The following is a 14,680-nucleotide window of genomic DNA, read 5'->3' on the forward strand; positions in this document are numbered from 1 at the left end:
TCAGGGACTTCCTGAAGTTATTTTGAGTTGTTTATCTTCCCAATTAAGGAGTTTCCTTACAGGATATTATGTTTCAATCTTGCAGGAAACGTACACAACCTTTTTTAATCTCTTACTTCCTCAGCCCTTATGAGGCCTGTACAGTGGACCAGAAAAGTCACAGATATTGAGTAAGCCTAACTTTGGAGCTTTCTGATTCATCTTTGAACTTCAATTTTTCATTTGTCAAGTGATGATTGTATCTAGGGTATCAGATTATTATTAAATATATATTTAATAATATGTTAAGATAACATATTTAATAATGATATTAAAAAATAGTGCAGAGCTTGGCACATGTTTAATGGATGCTCATTCAGAGGATGGAACCCCAGAGACTGGATTGATCTTTAGCTTAAAACAGCCCAAAATTTAAAAAAGAAAATAAATAGATAAAACGTAGGAACCAAAGATTTTCTTGAGACTCACGCACAACAGTAGTTGCTAGAGAAGTGCAGCTGGAAGCCACAGTGAGGTTCCACCATACACCTGTTGAAATGGATAGCATTAAAAGTTATCTGTACCAAGTATTGCCGAATATGTGGAGAAACTAGATCACCTAAACTACTGGTGGAATGTCAGATGATCTCCCTTCAGAAAACAGTTGGGCAGGGATTGAGGATGTGGTTCGGTTGATAGAGTGCTTGCCTAGCATGCAGGACGTTCTAAGAGGCCCTGGGTCCGATCCCCAGCACACACAAATGTGTGATCTCAATATGTGGGAGGCGGTGGAAGCAGGAGGTGCAGAAGTTCAAAGTCATTCTTGGGCACATGTGTAGTGTGAGGCTTGCCTGGGCTATGTGAAACCCTGGTTTGTTTGCTTGCTTTTTGTTTTGTTCTTTTAAAGGAAATGGTTGAACAGTTTCTTAGGAAGTTGACCACACACCAGCTGTGAGATCTGATCATTCTGCTTCTAGGGCTTTACTCCAGAGACAAAGAAGTCTAGATCTAGGTCTGTACAAAAATTCATGCCCAAATGTTGATAGCAGCAATGTGGAAAGCCCCCAAGTGGGAACATATCCCCGTGATTGGATGAGTGAGCAAGTGCAGTGTAGTCTGCTCCTACACCTGAATACTACATGGCAACAAATAGGAACTATTGATATCCACTAGGACAGAGTAAATCTCAAAATAATTATGCTGTGACAGAAACCAGATAAAGAGTTATAGACCAGGTATCACTTATATAAACTCTTGACACAAACTAGTCTATGATGATAATAAACACCTCCATGTTGCCTAGGGAAGGGAGCTCAAGAAAGTGGATTACATAAGAAGGGGAGGACATGGGACTCATTGGGGTGGCAGACACGCTTGCTTTCTTTATTGTGCTTTTTCTGTAGGCATTTGTCAATGTCAGCATGTATCAAATCACACTTTAAATGTAGACAGACTGGCAAGATGCTCAGTGACTAACAGCATTTACCACTAAATCTGGTGACCTAAAGCTGTATCCCAGAACCCACATGATGAAAGTATGAAAGTAGAGAACAGACTCCCAAAAGTTCTTCTCTGACCTCTGTATGTGTACCATGCTATGTACACACACACACACACACACACACACACACACACACACGTGAAATAACAAATGTGGACAGTTCACTGAATGGCACACCTCACAAAAGCTGTTCTTATGCATAGCAATTATGGTTCACACTTGTGAACCTAGCACTCCGGAGGCTGAGGCGGGAGTATTGAGAGGAGTTTGAGGTCAGCCCATGCTATACAGTGAGATTTTTTTTCTCAAAAAACAGAAATAAGTTAGTAAATTAATTAGTCTCTCACTTTGGAGACTGGATTAAAGGGTAGCTAGTTTGCAGGGAAAAGCATCCACCTTTCCCTCTTGTCTCCTAAAAGCTTATTCCTCACTCATTTTCCTCAAGACTCAGTAATAGCTGTTGACATTTCCTTTCTTTTCGGGTGTTTGTGTAAATCCAGTGGCCACAGGATTGTGTAAAGTCAGGAAAGTCAACAGCTTGCTCTTTTTCTCTTCTGTGGAGCTCCAGCCCCCATACAGCACCCCAGGGCCCCTTTGCCCACTGTGGGAGAACAGTTTCCCCTAGGGTAGGCTGAATCCAGTCATCGTTGTTCTTCATCCCATCGCAGCATCTGGAAGGCCTGTCTCCAAGTGATAGAGAAGTGTTTATAGTTGAACAAATGCTGTGTAGACTATTGGGCAAAAGGACAGGGCACAGAGCTGCACTGTCACTTGCAGAAGCATTCATTTTTATGGGAAGGGCCTTGTGGTTGAGGTTTTGGGAAGAAATGGCCTTTGGGATGGGCGTGGGGGCAACAAGGCAAAATGGGAGGTAGGCCAGGCTGGCAGTGGGAGGACAGGAACATGTCTGTTCTTGGGTCTAAATCCTGAGCAGGACAGATGATCAAAGTGAGGAAGGAGCCCCATCTCTTCATGAGGTGTGGTGATATAATGTGTACCCTAATAAAATTTGCCTGAAGATCAGAGAACAGAACAAGCCACTAGATTAAACATAGAGGCCAGACAGTGGTAGCTCACACCTTTAACCCTAGCACTCAGGAGACAGAGATAAAAGCCACCCTGGACTACATGAGATTGACTCAGTCTAGGAGAGAAAACAGAGCCAGGCAGTGGTGGCACACACCTTTAACCCCAGGAAGTGATGGCTGGGCTGAGAAAGGTACATAAGGCGTGAGGAGACAGGAACTAAAGGCTTTTCGGCAGAAGCGTCCCTTTCAGCTAAAGGCTTGTTCCTTTGTCTCTCTGATCTTTCAGCTTTCACCCCAATCTCAGGCTCCAGGTTTTTTATTATAAGACCGTTTAGAATTCATGTAACAATGAGGTGCCCACATACATAGCATGAATAGCCACACAGAGATAAGATGGGTTCAGATTCCATATTTCAAACCTACCAGCAGTGTGATCTTTCTAGAAATTTGCTTGTGGGGAGGAGGTCGTAAGGCCTCTTTTATGAAGGTCTGTATGATAGGCACACGTTTCCCAGAGTGTGAATCACAGCTCACTTTTTTTTTCCTACCGTTTCTCTCCAAGAGGAACTTTTCTATCCATTTGCCACTCATCATCCACACCAAATACTTGTCCTACTAATGTGGCTTTATATGGGATGTTCCTTACTCCATGAACAACAGTTTGAACATGGCGTTCCTTCCTTGATTTGTGTCTGTGCTTGGCAGTCCACATGGTGAGGAACGATGCTAGTAGCCCAAAGCAATGGAGTCAGGATCTGAGAAGGAGACAGGAGGCTGGAGGCAGTAGGAAACAGGCCTCAGATAAGGAAGAATTAGAAGAGGGCATTTCTGGGCAGGGTACAGAAACTGGGGAAGGCCTGCTGTCTAGCCAGTCCTGGAAGGCTGCTGGTCATGAGGGTCCCCTTGGAGATGCCATCCATTTTGCCCTAAATCTTATGAGCAAGATTTGATGGCTCTGGCCTTTCTCCATCTGAGCCTTAATGAGACAAGTTCACTTCCTGGGTCTGGGCTGGCAGATGTATGTAATATGGAATGCCTGTGTACATGTAATGTTTTCTCTTTGCCTGAGTGGTTGATGTGGGGACTTTTTTTTTTTTTTTTTTTTTTTTTTTACATCTCCAACAGATTTATTTTTAAAGGAATGACCTAAAGGAGAAAAAAAAGTGTGTGTGTGGGGGAACAGAAGTATGGACTAGAAAATAAATACAAATGTAAGCTGTTTTACTAATTATTTTATAACCAAAAACTCGTACAGAGGATGATGCCCTGTACAAGACACAATAGATTCAAATGAGGTATTCCCTCAGCAAGGCTGAAGAGTCAGTCTCTGGTATTTGGCATTTAGGATGCAGTCCTTGTTTTTGGATGGATCACTGGGTGTTTGACACAGTCCATGCTTTTAACCAGATTTGAACAGAAGATTGGCCACCTGATCCAGATAGAAGTAAATGAAGTGTTTGGTTTCATGTGTCACATAACTACCAAAGTTCCAACCCACAATGCAGTGCAAGGTGGGGTTGCTCTTCTTGTCAAACTCCTTCTTGATACGGGCCGGGCGGCAGTATCCTTCTCTGTGTTATACTGCTCCAGCGCCTGAGTAGTGCGCTCCATCAAGTCCTGTTGCATCTCTTCTGACATGCCTGCATTTTTGATCACCGCCTTCTAGTCGCACATAGTTGCAGTGGAGTAGGGCCCAGCCGGCTGCGGTGAGCTCCTGGGGAAGGTGCTGGTGCTGCTCAAGCAGCTGAGGAGAGCCGGTCGCTACTGAAGCTGTGGCGCATCTGGGGACGTTTTATAAAGAGTGTCGTAGCTTAGACTTTCTTGGTAGTAATTGGTTAGTCAATTTAAAATGGGAACTCTGGCTGGGCATAGTGGCACATGCCTTTTATCCCAGCATGTGTAAAGCAGAGGCAGGCAGATTTCTATGAGTTCAAGGCCAGCCTCATCTACATAGTGAGTTTTGAGGCAGCCAGGGCTACTTAAGACTCTGTCTTTAGAAAAAAAAAAAGGAACTTTGAAGCAGAGGCAAGTGGATCTCCTGGCATAGATAGAGAATTCCCGCATAGTCAGGCCTACATAGAGAGATTTTATCTCAATCAATCAATCAATCAATCAATAAATAAGTTGGTTATCTGCTGAGTGCTTGGGAGAGCTCTGAAACACATACATATAATTCACATAAAATTAAAATTTCACCTAGTCATGCTGACACATACCTGTAATCCCAATACTTAGGAGGCTGAGGTAGGAGGATTGTTATGAGTTTGAAGCCATTGTGAATTACATAATGAGTTCCAGGGCAGGCTGGGCTACAGAGTAAGACCTTGTCTCAATATACTTAAACATATTCAAACACTTTTGAGATTAGATTTTTTTTTCCTGAGCTATGTTATAGTCATGGTTTGGTAAATTGAGAAATCCATCGAGTCTGCTTAAAGGGCAAGGGAATTTATTAGGGGAGAAAAGCTCACTGTACAGAACAGAATTGTCGTAGGTTCTGGAATGCTGGGGCATAGTCTCATGCTGTTCCAGCCATGTGAGTCAGTCCCACATCCAGGTCCCAGGAGGGAGCTCTGCATCTCAGGTCTTAAGGGCATGTACTTCAAGGTCATAGGCAGGTAGAGTAGTTAGTTACCTGCTATGTCTCTAAGGCTGTGCTTCAGGGTCATAGAACAGGTATCCACTACAGTTTGGTTAGGATTTGGTTTTCTGAATGGTGGGAGTCTTTCAAAGCTCTGGGTAGGTATGGGGACAGTGTGTGTATATGTGTGTTTGTGGAGGGTGTTGATGGTGGCTGTTTTCTGTACTTGTAAGGACTGAGCACTGAGAAATCCATGTATGTGATATTGTGGTAGGGGAAGGTGTTCTGTTTTGTTCATTGACTTTTTCATGACTTTTTAATCCCAGTTCTCTCATGACCTTAGTGTTGTCTTCTTGCCTTGTAGGAGCCTGTGTGAAATGCAGCAAAGGGGTGTTTGGAGCCGGCCAGGCCTGTCAGGCCATGGGGGACCTCTACCATGATGCATGCTTCACCTGTGCAGCCTGCAGTAAGTGTGCAGCAGTGGGGGTGGAAAGAGGAACACAGAACTGAGAGACTGGGGAGAGGTAAAACTGTAGGGATGGAACCTGCAGCTTCCTACATCCTATGCGGTTGCTCCATCATGGAGTCACACTCCAACTGGACAGTATTCTTTAGATCAAGGATTCTCAGCCTTTAATACAAGGCTAATGAAGTAAGGCGACTTATCTCTAAGTATTTAAGACGGTGAAGGTAGGTTGAGTGGTTTCAAACTAGCCCTTAATAACATTAGGTTGTAATGTACCGTGGAGGCCTTGGGAATAGAGGGAAGAGATGCTCAGTGCCATGTCTTAGGGGCCACCCAACTAGTGGCCATTAGTCAGTCACCGCAGCTAGGGTGAGGTGTCTACTTTATGACCCTCCTCTTTGATTTGAAGGATGCTCCTTTAGCATGAGCTGTGAATGTGCATGTATCAGACGAACACCCTGGAGCCTTCCCTGCACCTGAGGCCATCGTTGTTTCCAGTCTTTGTAAGAGCAGACACTGGCTGGGTTGAGCTGGTGGCAGCTGGTCACTGCAGGGTGATGTTTGCATATCTGACTGAGTCAGAGATTATATTTGATTCTGGCCTCTGCTGAAGATTAGAGATTTTTGTAAAAGAAGTTCCTCTCTTTCTCCCTCCCTTTTTCCTGTCTTTCCTTTCTGTTCTGAAAGTCATCTCTTAGCCCTGGTGGCACACAGCATGCCTCTAATCCCAGTACTCAGCACTTGGGGTGGGGGTGGGGGTGGTAGTGGGGGTGGATCTCAGTTTAGCCAGCCTGGTCTACAGAGTTCCAGGACAGCCAAGGTTACTCAGAGAAACATTGTCTTAGAGAGGGAGGGAGAGGGAGAGGGGAGAGGGGAGAGGGGAGAGGGGAGAGGAGAGAGGGGAGAGGGGAGAGGGGAGAGGGGAGAGGGGAGAAGGGAGAGGGAGAGAGGGAGAGGGGGAGAGGGGGAGAGGGAGAGGGGGAGAGGGAGAGGGAGAGGGGAAGGGAGAGGGGGAGAGGGGAAGGGGGAGGGGAGGGGAGAGGGGAAGGGGGAGGGGAGAGGGGAGAGGGGAAGGGAAAGGGGAGGGGAGAGAGAGAGAGAAGAAAGAGAGAGAGAGAGAGAGAGAGAGAGAGAGAGAGAGAGAGAGAGAGAGAGAGAGAGAGATCTCTTTATTGGGTCATAATGCCATACAAGGAACAATTTCTATCATTTCTGTGTCTTGATTGACATAATGAACCTTTCTAACAACTCATCCTTTTCTGTGGATACGTGTTTGATCATCAGTTTCAGGCAATTTGGTAAAGTGAGTGAGCCCTGTTAGAGTGGAGAGTGGCAAGACACTCATGTGTCATCATCTTCTGCATGTAAGAATGATGTGAACATCATAACATATGAGTTTTAGAGAAAAGTAAGGAACAGTATGTAGATAACACATACATGAAATATGTTAGGCAAAATGTCATTGGTGGGGCTGGCGAGATGGCTCAGGGGTTAAGAGCACTGGCTACTCTTCCAGAGGACTGGGTTTGATTATCAGCACCCACAGAGTGGCTCATAACTATCTCTAACTCTAGTTCCAGGATATCTGATGCCTTCTTATGGCCTTCACAGGGACCAGGCATGTACATAGTACACAGACATGCATGCAAGCAAAACATCCATCCATCCATCCAATCATACACACACACAACACACACACACACACACACACACACACACACACATATATAAATAATAAAAAAATACTTTTTAAAATGTCATTGGTGGCAGGGACACACAGATAAAGCCAGGACTTTGACTATACCACCAAAAAACAAACAAACAAACAAATAAATAAATAAATAAATAAATAAATAAAGATGGATCAAAGTAAAGTCAAATTAGTGAATTTATTAAGTAGAGATGAAGATTAGTATACATTTCAAGTTTAAGCATGGTGGAGAGAGGAAGAGAGAGGTAGGGTAGAGAAAAAAGAGAGAGGGAGGGAAGGAGGGAGGGAGGGAGGGAGGGGGAGAGAGAGAGAGAGAGAGAGAGAGAGAGAGAGAGAGAGAGAGAGAGGAGAGAGAGAGAGAGAGAGAGAGAGAGAGAGAGAGAGAGAGATTAATATACTTAAGATATGTGTGGGCTTCCTAAGAGAAGAGTTACTCTTAGAACACTGGCTGCCCTCTTTCTCTCTCCTTCTCCCCACCTCATGTATATGTATGCGTGTGTGTGTGTGTGTGTGTGTGTGTGTGTGTGTGTGTGTGTGTGTGCATGTATGTGATGAATCTATGGTTAAGTTACTTTGCTCAAAGGATGTCTTTTTAAGGGTTAAAGATGTAGTTTAAATTTAAAACACTGATTCAGTACCTTATTATTTGCCTTTCTCATTGTTGTAATGAAACCCTTGGTAAGGAGCTCACAGAAGGAAAGGCTTATTTGGGCATGAAGTTGGAGAGTATCGTCCATAATGGCAGAGTGTGGCTCAGCTGGTCACATTGTATCTGTACTCAGGAAGCAAAGAGAAATGAACATTGGTAAGAAGCTCTCTGTTAGCCAGGAGGTGGTGGTGTATGCCTTTAATCCCAGCACTTGGTAGGCAGAGCCAGGCGGATCTCTGTGAATTCGAGGCCAGCCTGGGCTACAGAGTGAGTTCCAGGAAAGGCGTAAAGCTACACAGAGAAACAAAAAAAAAGAAGCTCTCTGTTTTGTTCAGTCCAGGACCCCAGCACACAGAATGCTGCTGCTCACATTTAGAGTATGTCTTCCCACCTCAGTTACCCTAATCTAGGAACTCCCTCACTGATGTGGTAAGAGGTGTGTATCCTAGGTGATTCTGTATCTTGTCAAGTTGATAACCAAAATTAATTATAAATACCATGTGTTTCATTTCAGAAGCTTCCTGGGGTGAGGTGGGGCAGAGAGAAAGACCCTGCTTACCACTGTCTGGCCTGGCAGACTTCCCTCAGGTTCCCTGACTAATGCTGGTTAAGACACACTAACCTGCCTCTATACTGCCAGTCCCCAAGAGTTCTTACTCTCACACTTCTGTTCCACTGCAGTTTCCCCTAAAACATACTTGAGAGCTCAGGTCATCATTGTTCAGTTTTTAGGGGGAAATTGGGAAAAACTGAGATGGGTCAGGAAGTCTCCAGCATGTCCTGAGTTGTCAGGTCTCTGAGTCTTCCTGCCTTCCTTGTCTCTGAGTGCTGTTACACTCTGAGATGGGTCAGGGAATCTCCTGTTTCTTGAGTCATGGGATCTCGCGTCCCCAGGCTTTCTTGTGTCTGCAGTCTAAGGTTGTACATGTGACTTACACACAGCAATGTGAGCTGTGTCTGCTAGAGATGCAGATATTTCTTAATGCTGTGGAGACTGACCAGTTTTGTATCTATTAAGCAGTTTTCTTTTTGTTTAGCATTCCTGGTGTCTGTGATGTACACAGTTTTTGCATTCTCCCAGGAGCATCTTACCAGTGCTCTCATTACTGGAGTTAAATTTTTGACCTGTGTTTGTGGTTTGTCTATAAGGACATTGTAACTGGGTCTCTTTAAAATTTATCTTTGAGGGGCTAGGAATATAGCTCAGTTGGTAGAGTACTTGCCTAGCATGCATTGAAACCCTGGGTTCAATTCCCAGCACCACATAAATCAGGCATGATGTGAACACCTATAATCAATCCCAGCATGCAGATCAAGAGTTCAAGATCATCCTTAGCTACATAGTAAGTTCAAGTATAACCTGGGCAACATGTGCAAAAGAAAAATTATCTTTGGTCTTTGGCTCTTCCAAGTGTTTTCCTTTTCTTTCTGAAAGTATAATATAATCATTTTATATACTTTTACATTTTATATTTTACATTTTACATTTATTTACATCATTTCTCCCTTCCCTTTCCTCCCTCCAAACCTTTTCATATACTCCTCCTTACCCTCTTTCAATTCATGGCCTCTTTTTTTTTCATTAAATGCTGTTACATGCATGTGTGGTATATGAGTGTTTATTCCTAAATACAACCTGCTGCAGCCTGTATAATGTTATAATGTTGCTTGTATTTTGTATTTTTGTTTTTAGCACTGACCATTTGCTGTTGGGTAACCAATTGGTGTGTTCTTCCCTGAGAAGACTAATAACTGTTTCTTAATTTTTGCTCTGTTTACCAGGGGAAAGAAAATACCAAGTAGAGACTTTCCCTCTCCTTTCTTCCTTTTTTTTTTTTTTTTTTTTTTTTTCCAAATCTCAGGCAGTTATTGTTTGAACTAGGAAAGCTGTTAGCAGGCAGAAGCTTACTGATGACTATGGGGGCCTGCTGTTTCAAAACACCATGGACCAAGTGGCTGGTAAACAGCTGCATTGAGTGCTCATAGTGGAGGCTGGGAAGCCAAGGTCAGGCACCATATTTAGTGTTTGAAGGGGCCCGCTTCCTGGTTCATAGATGACCTTCCTGGAGTCCTTGCAGAAGGCGGATGGAAGTTCTCAGAAAGGAGCTTCTCTGAGTCATCCCAGAGCTCTGGCCTCCTTCACAATGCCTGCCTCCTAGTATGAGTACCCTGGAGCTTGGCATCTCAGCATAAGAAATTTAGGTGAACACAGACATTCAGTCCTTTGTAGATGCATCAGCCATTTTTACCTGTGGCTGTTTGAACAGTATCTATTCCTTACTGGACTATTTAGACTGCCTCAATGATGGCACACAAGCACTTGTGGACTTAGGTGGACATTGGCTCTTTTAAGTTTTGAATATAGCTTACATTGTATTCTCACTTTCTTTCTCCTCCAAAATTCATGTTGACATGCAATGGCCAGAGTCATAGTTGATAGTATTCAGAGGTGGGGGCCCTTGGAATGTGATTAGGATTAGTTGGTGTTATAAGGGTGGAGCTCCCTGATTGCTTTATAACAAGAGGACAGACCTCTATCATTTTAAATGCCTTGTGTTACCTTTAACCTCTGCAAAGTCCCCTTTAGCAAGAAGACCCTCATTAGATGTGGTCTTTCCACTTGGGACATTTAGAACTGTGAGCTCAATAAATTTTTTTTATATAAATTATCCAGACAGTGGTATTCAGTTATAGCATAGAAAACAGACTAAGACACGCTGACAACTGAAAAGATTATGTTAAAGTTGCACCCTGCTGAGTCCTTGTCCCAACATTAAAGGAATGACACATGTAAAAGGAGTCAGATGACTGCAGAGATAGTTGGAGGACACGGAGAATCAATCTTGCGCTGTGGTCTAGGAGCCTCAGTGCACATACTCTATTCTGAGCATTGGTCAAAAGGTCTCATGTCTCCATAGAAATGAGAGGTTGGCAGCAGGTTCCCTCTCACCTACTTTGTGTTTAGGAAGTACACACAAAGCGTTCCACTAAGACTCAGGCAGACCTTTGTCTTTCTAGGTATGGGCACTGTGGCAAGTTCTCATGCACAAGTTTGCACATTCACCCGCCCCTTGATGAGTAACTGTGCTTAGTTCATTTTTAGTTCATATGAGAACCACATAGTAACCACAGAGAACAATTTAAAGACAGAAGAAGCCTGTTGCTTTAGCCTTGTAGTACATCTGTTTTCACTTTGATGTTTCCCCTCCAATTTTTATCCAAATTTGCACACTTTTTAGAGTTGTGACCAAAGTGTATCCATAGTGCATCCTCTTTTATTTAGCAGCTGTAATTGCACCAGTACTCACATAGTAACCCACTTAGTCATTCCACAGTCTTATGGCATTTAGCTCCTTTTGGCTTATGAGTTATTAGACGTTGCTTCCCCCCGCCCCCACACTGAGCTGTTTACTTGGAGTTCCTTCCCAGAAGTAGGTATTCGGGGAGTGCAAGTGTGAGCATCTGTGTGGGCTGTTCAAGTTCTGTTGTTTCTTGATGAGGTCCTCAGCCCCTGAGTGTTTGGTTGTCATGGAGATATGTACTGCAGTTTTATTTCTCCTTCCTTGTGTCCTACCCACCTATGGTGGCTGTAGCCCCAACAGGAGGCTCTTAGGGAGCTATTGATTCACCCTGGAGGAGAAAATAAGTGGCCTAGGCAGTGCTGGCTCACACTATCTAGAAACTTGGCTAGGGAGATGCTAGCATTCATCTCTGGTGGTGGTGGGCTTGGATGAGAAGAAAGAGTATTCTGACTTGTGGGGATCACATGGAGTTCCCTTTGGTACTTTCTGGAATAGGCTACAAGGGAAGAAAGTAGGCAAGGTCTTGTATAATTACCCTAGCCAGTTTGGGTCAGAAAAAGTTTTTATTATTGTCAGGGTTGGAGTGTATGCGCACATTTGTGTGATAGATATAGAGGCCAAAGAACTGTAACTGTTTTGTCAGGAACTGTCCACCTTGATTTTTTTCCCCCTTTTATTACATTTATTTTGTATGGGTGAGTGGGTGGGCTTAACATGCCACAGTACAGTTGTAGAATAACTTGTAGGAGTTGGTTCTTTTTTTTTCACCATGTGAATTGGGGATCAAACTCAAGCCATCGAGCTTGCTGGCAGCATTGTTTACTGCTATCTCGTCTTTTGAGACAAGATTTCTCATTAACCTAGGGATTACCAATTAGGCTAGGCTGCTGGCCAGTGAGTCCCCTGGATTATCTGTCCCCCACTCCCCAGCATTGGGATTACAACACACACTATAGTACCTGCTTTCTTATGTGGATTTGGGGATCAGACTCAGGTCTTACTGTTACACAGCAATTACTTCCCAATTGAATCATCTCCCTAGCCCAAGAAGGTTCTTGTCAGTCATTTTCATTTCCTTACAAAGTCTCAAGCTGCCTCTGGGATCAGATTTTCCTTGATTTTGTAAGTGCTTGCCAACCCAGCTTTGGAAACACTCACCTATTCTGAGTTCGTGGAGGTTGAACCTATAAATTTGTGGCAATCCTGCTTTCTCAACAGAGGCACTGTGATATTCCTGGGTAATTCCGAGGTGTCACTTCTAGCTTACCTGGGTGTGATGCCCCAAGGGCCTCACCAAGTCCTTGTCATAGTCCAGGGAGTTCTGCTGTTGCCCTTATTTTATAACCCAGCCTGGCTTGTTGATTGTATCATCCCAAACAGCCTGATTGGCTCTTAATCCAGGACCTTGTGAACCCTCAGGACTTCCTCCTCACTCCTGAGTACAATTCCTTTTGCTGAGAGAGTATACTAGCTGAAGGAGGAGGCTGGCACTGGGTGACCATCTTGCCTTGACTTTTTGGTCAAGCTGCTGACTCAGGCAAGGCCTTGTGACAACAGGCTTAGTGTGCAGCCCCTCTTTAGGGAGTGAGGAAAGTGGCCTGGACTAGAACTAGGGAGTGGTACTCAGGAATTAGAAGCTCTTCCTGTAGGAGAGGGAAGGACTCAGCTCCAATGGCAGGTCTGATCTTTGTGGACTTTGATCCTCACTTGTCCCAGCATTCTTCACTGTGTTTAGCACTTAAGTGTGAGCCGAGTGAGTCAGATAGATTTGAGAACACTAAAGGTCAAGAATATGAGAAAGGAAGAGTAGGGTGAGGAAGCAGTAAATGAGGGAGTAGGCTGGAAGGAACCAAAACAGGCTAGAGCTGGGCAGAGAGTGTGCAGGGCAGAAGACACAAGAGGGGTGACCAGAAACTAGTGTATTCAGAGTCCCTATGTTCATCTCAAGGGCACACTAGGCTACAGGAGGCGAGGACCAGGCATGGTTTTCCAGGCTAGACTTGGATGGCCCAGAGACTATGAATTCCTCAACTGTGAGAGATCATCAGAAATCTCCATGCTTGTTACATGTTTAGTCTGGGGGCCTCTGAAATACATCCAGAAGGTCACTTTGGTGTAACCTCCAACTACTGCCGCATCTCCATTTTAAGTACCACATATTAAACAGTTGTATGGAAGTTGTCATCTTTTCCCTGTCAGCTCAGACAAAGGATTGCACCTTGGGCACTCCTGTGTGTCACCTGCTTCTTTGGTTTTAAGGGGAGTCTCTCATGCCTCAGATGTCACATCAGGTGCTGGAGTTCCACTCTTGGGTGTCCTTGGCTCTCTCAATTGTCCAAGTGTCCTTTCCTGCTATTTCTCTGGAATGTCCTCTTAAATATTTGTTCTCCTTCTGAGTCTTTCCCTTTCCCTTCCCTCTTTCCTGGCCCCTTCGTTAACATCTCTGCATCTGCTCGTGGTGATGTCTGTCTCGTTACCACTGTTGTAATGTGGATCACCCATCTTTTCATGCCTGTCTGTTGCCTCCCAGCCATACTCATTCCATATAAGAGGATGTGGTGCCTTAGCGTGGGTGAGGAATTAGGAAGTACTCAAGTTTAGGTGAACCACAGTTCATGTTGTTACTACTTACTGCATTCGTGGCGCTGACTTTCTCTGTGAGTGGCTTACAGCCTCAAGGAGCCTGTTATAACATAGGCTCCCTGGCTTCCCTTAAGAGATGGTTCTTCCATTTCTCTGTCATTGGGAGATCCCCATGTCTTTCTTGGGGTCCTGTTTTCCAGGTAGCCTCCCTGGTGATGTGAGTAGCAGTCCAGTCATCCTTGTTCCACATCTAGTATCCTGCTATGAGTGAGTACATACCATATTTGTCTTTCTGAGTCTGGGTTACCTCACTCAGGATGATTTTTTTTTCTAGATCCATCCATTTGTCTGCAAACCTCATGATGTCATTGTTTTTCTCTGCTGAATAGTATTCCATTGTGTATATGTACCACATTTTGTTTATCCATTCTTCAGTTGAAGGGCATCTAGGTTGTTTCCATGTTCTGGCTATTACAAACAATGCTGATATGAACATAGCTGAGCAAGTGCTCTTGTGGTGTGGTTGAGCATTCCTTGGGTATATGCCCAAGAGTGGTATAGCTGGATCTTGGGGGAGATGGATTCCCAATTTTCTAAGAAAGCACCATATTGATTTCCAAAGTGGTTGTACAAGCTTGCATTCCCACCAGCAGTGGAGAAGAGTTCCCCTAGCTCCACATCCTCTCCAGCATAAGGTGTCTTCAGTGTGTTTGATCTTAGCCATTTTGACAGGCGTAAGGTGGTATCTCAGAGTTGTTTTGATTTGCATTTCCCTGATGATTAGGGATGTTGAACAATTCCTTAAATGTCTTTCAGCCATTTGAGTTTCCTCTGTTGAGAATTCTCTGTTTAGTTCTATAGCCCATTTCTTAATTGGACT

General features: G+C 44.1%; 1 protein-coding gene and 1 pseudogene across 3 annotated transcripts in view; one reads left to right on the forward strand and one right to left on the reverse strand.

The window, feature by feature from the left end:
* Window positions 1-14,680, forward strand: part of Limd1 (LIM domain containing 1) — a 59,889-nt gene that overhangs the window by 23,477 nt on the left and 21,732 nt on the right. Inside the window, exons 1-2 of one of the 3 annotated variants that reach the window (XM_059269010.1) lie at window positions 5,021-5,126; window positions 5,454-5,555. In XM_059269010.1, the coding sequence (XP_059124993.1) occupies window positions 5,510-5,555 (46 nt within the window). In that variant the 5' untranslated portion in view covers window positions 5,021-5,126; window positions 5,454-5,509. Of the gene's footprint in view, window positions 1-5,020; window positions 5,248-5,453; window positions 5,556-14,680 lie in introns of those variants that run through there. The other 2 variants (XM_059269009.1, XM_059269008.1) reach the window with 2 other exon arrangements.
* LOC131915591 (dynein light chain 1, cytoplasmic-like) lies at window positions 3,728-4,182 on the reverse strand (annotated as a pseudogene).

Source organism: Peromyscus eremicus, chromosome 7, assembly GCF_949786415.1.
Source record: "Peromyscus eremicus chromosome 7, PerEre_H2_v1, whole genome shotgun sequence".
NCBI classification, from domain to species: domain Eukaryota; kingdom Metazoa; phylum Chordata; class Mammalia; order Rodentia; family Cricetidae; genus Peromyscus; species Peromyscus eremicus.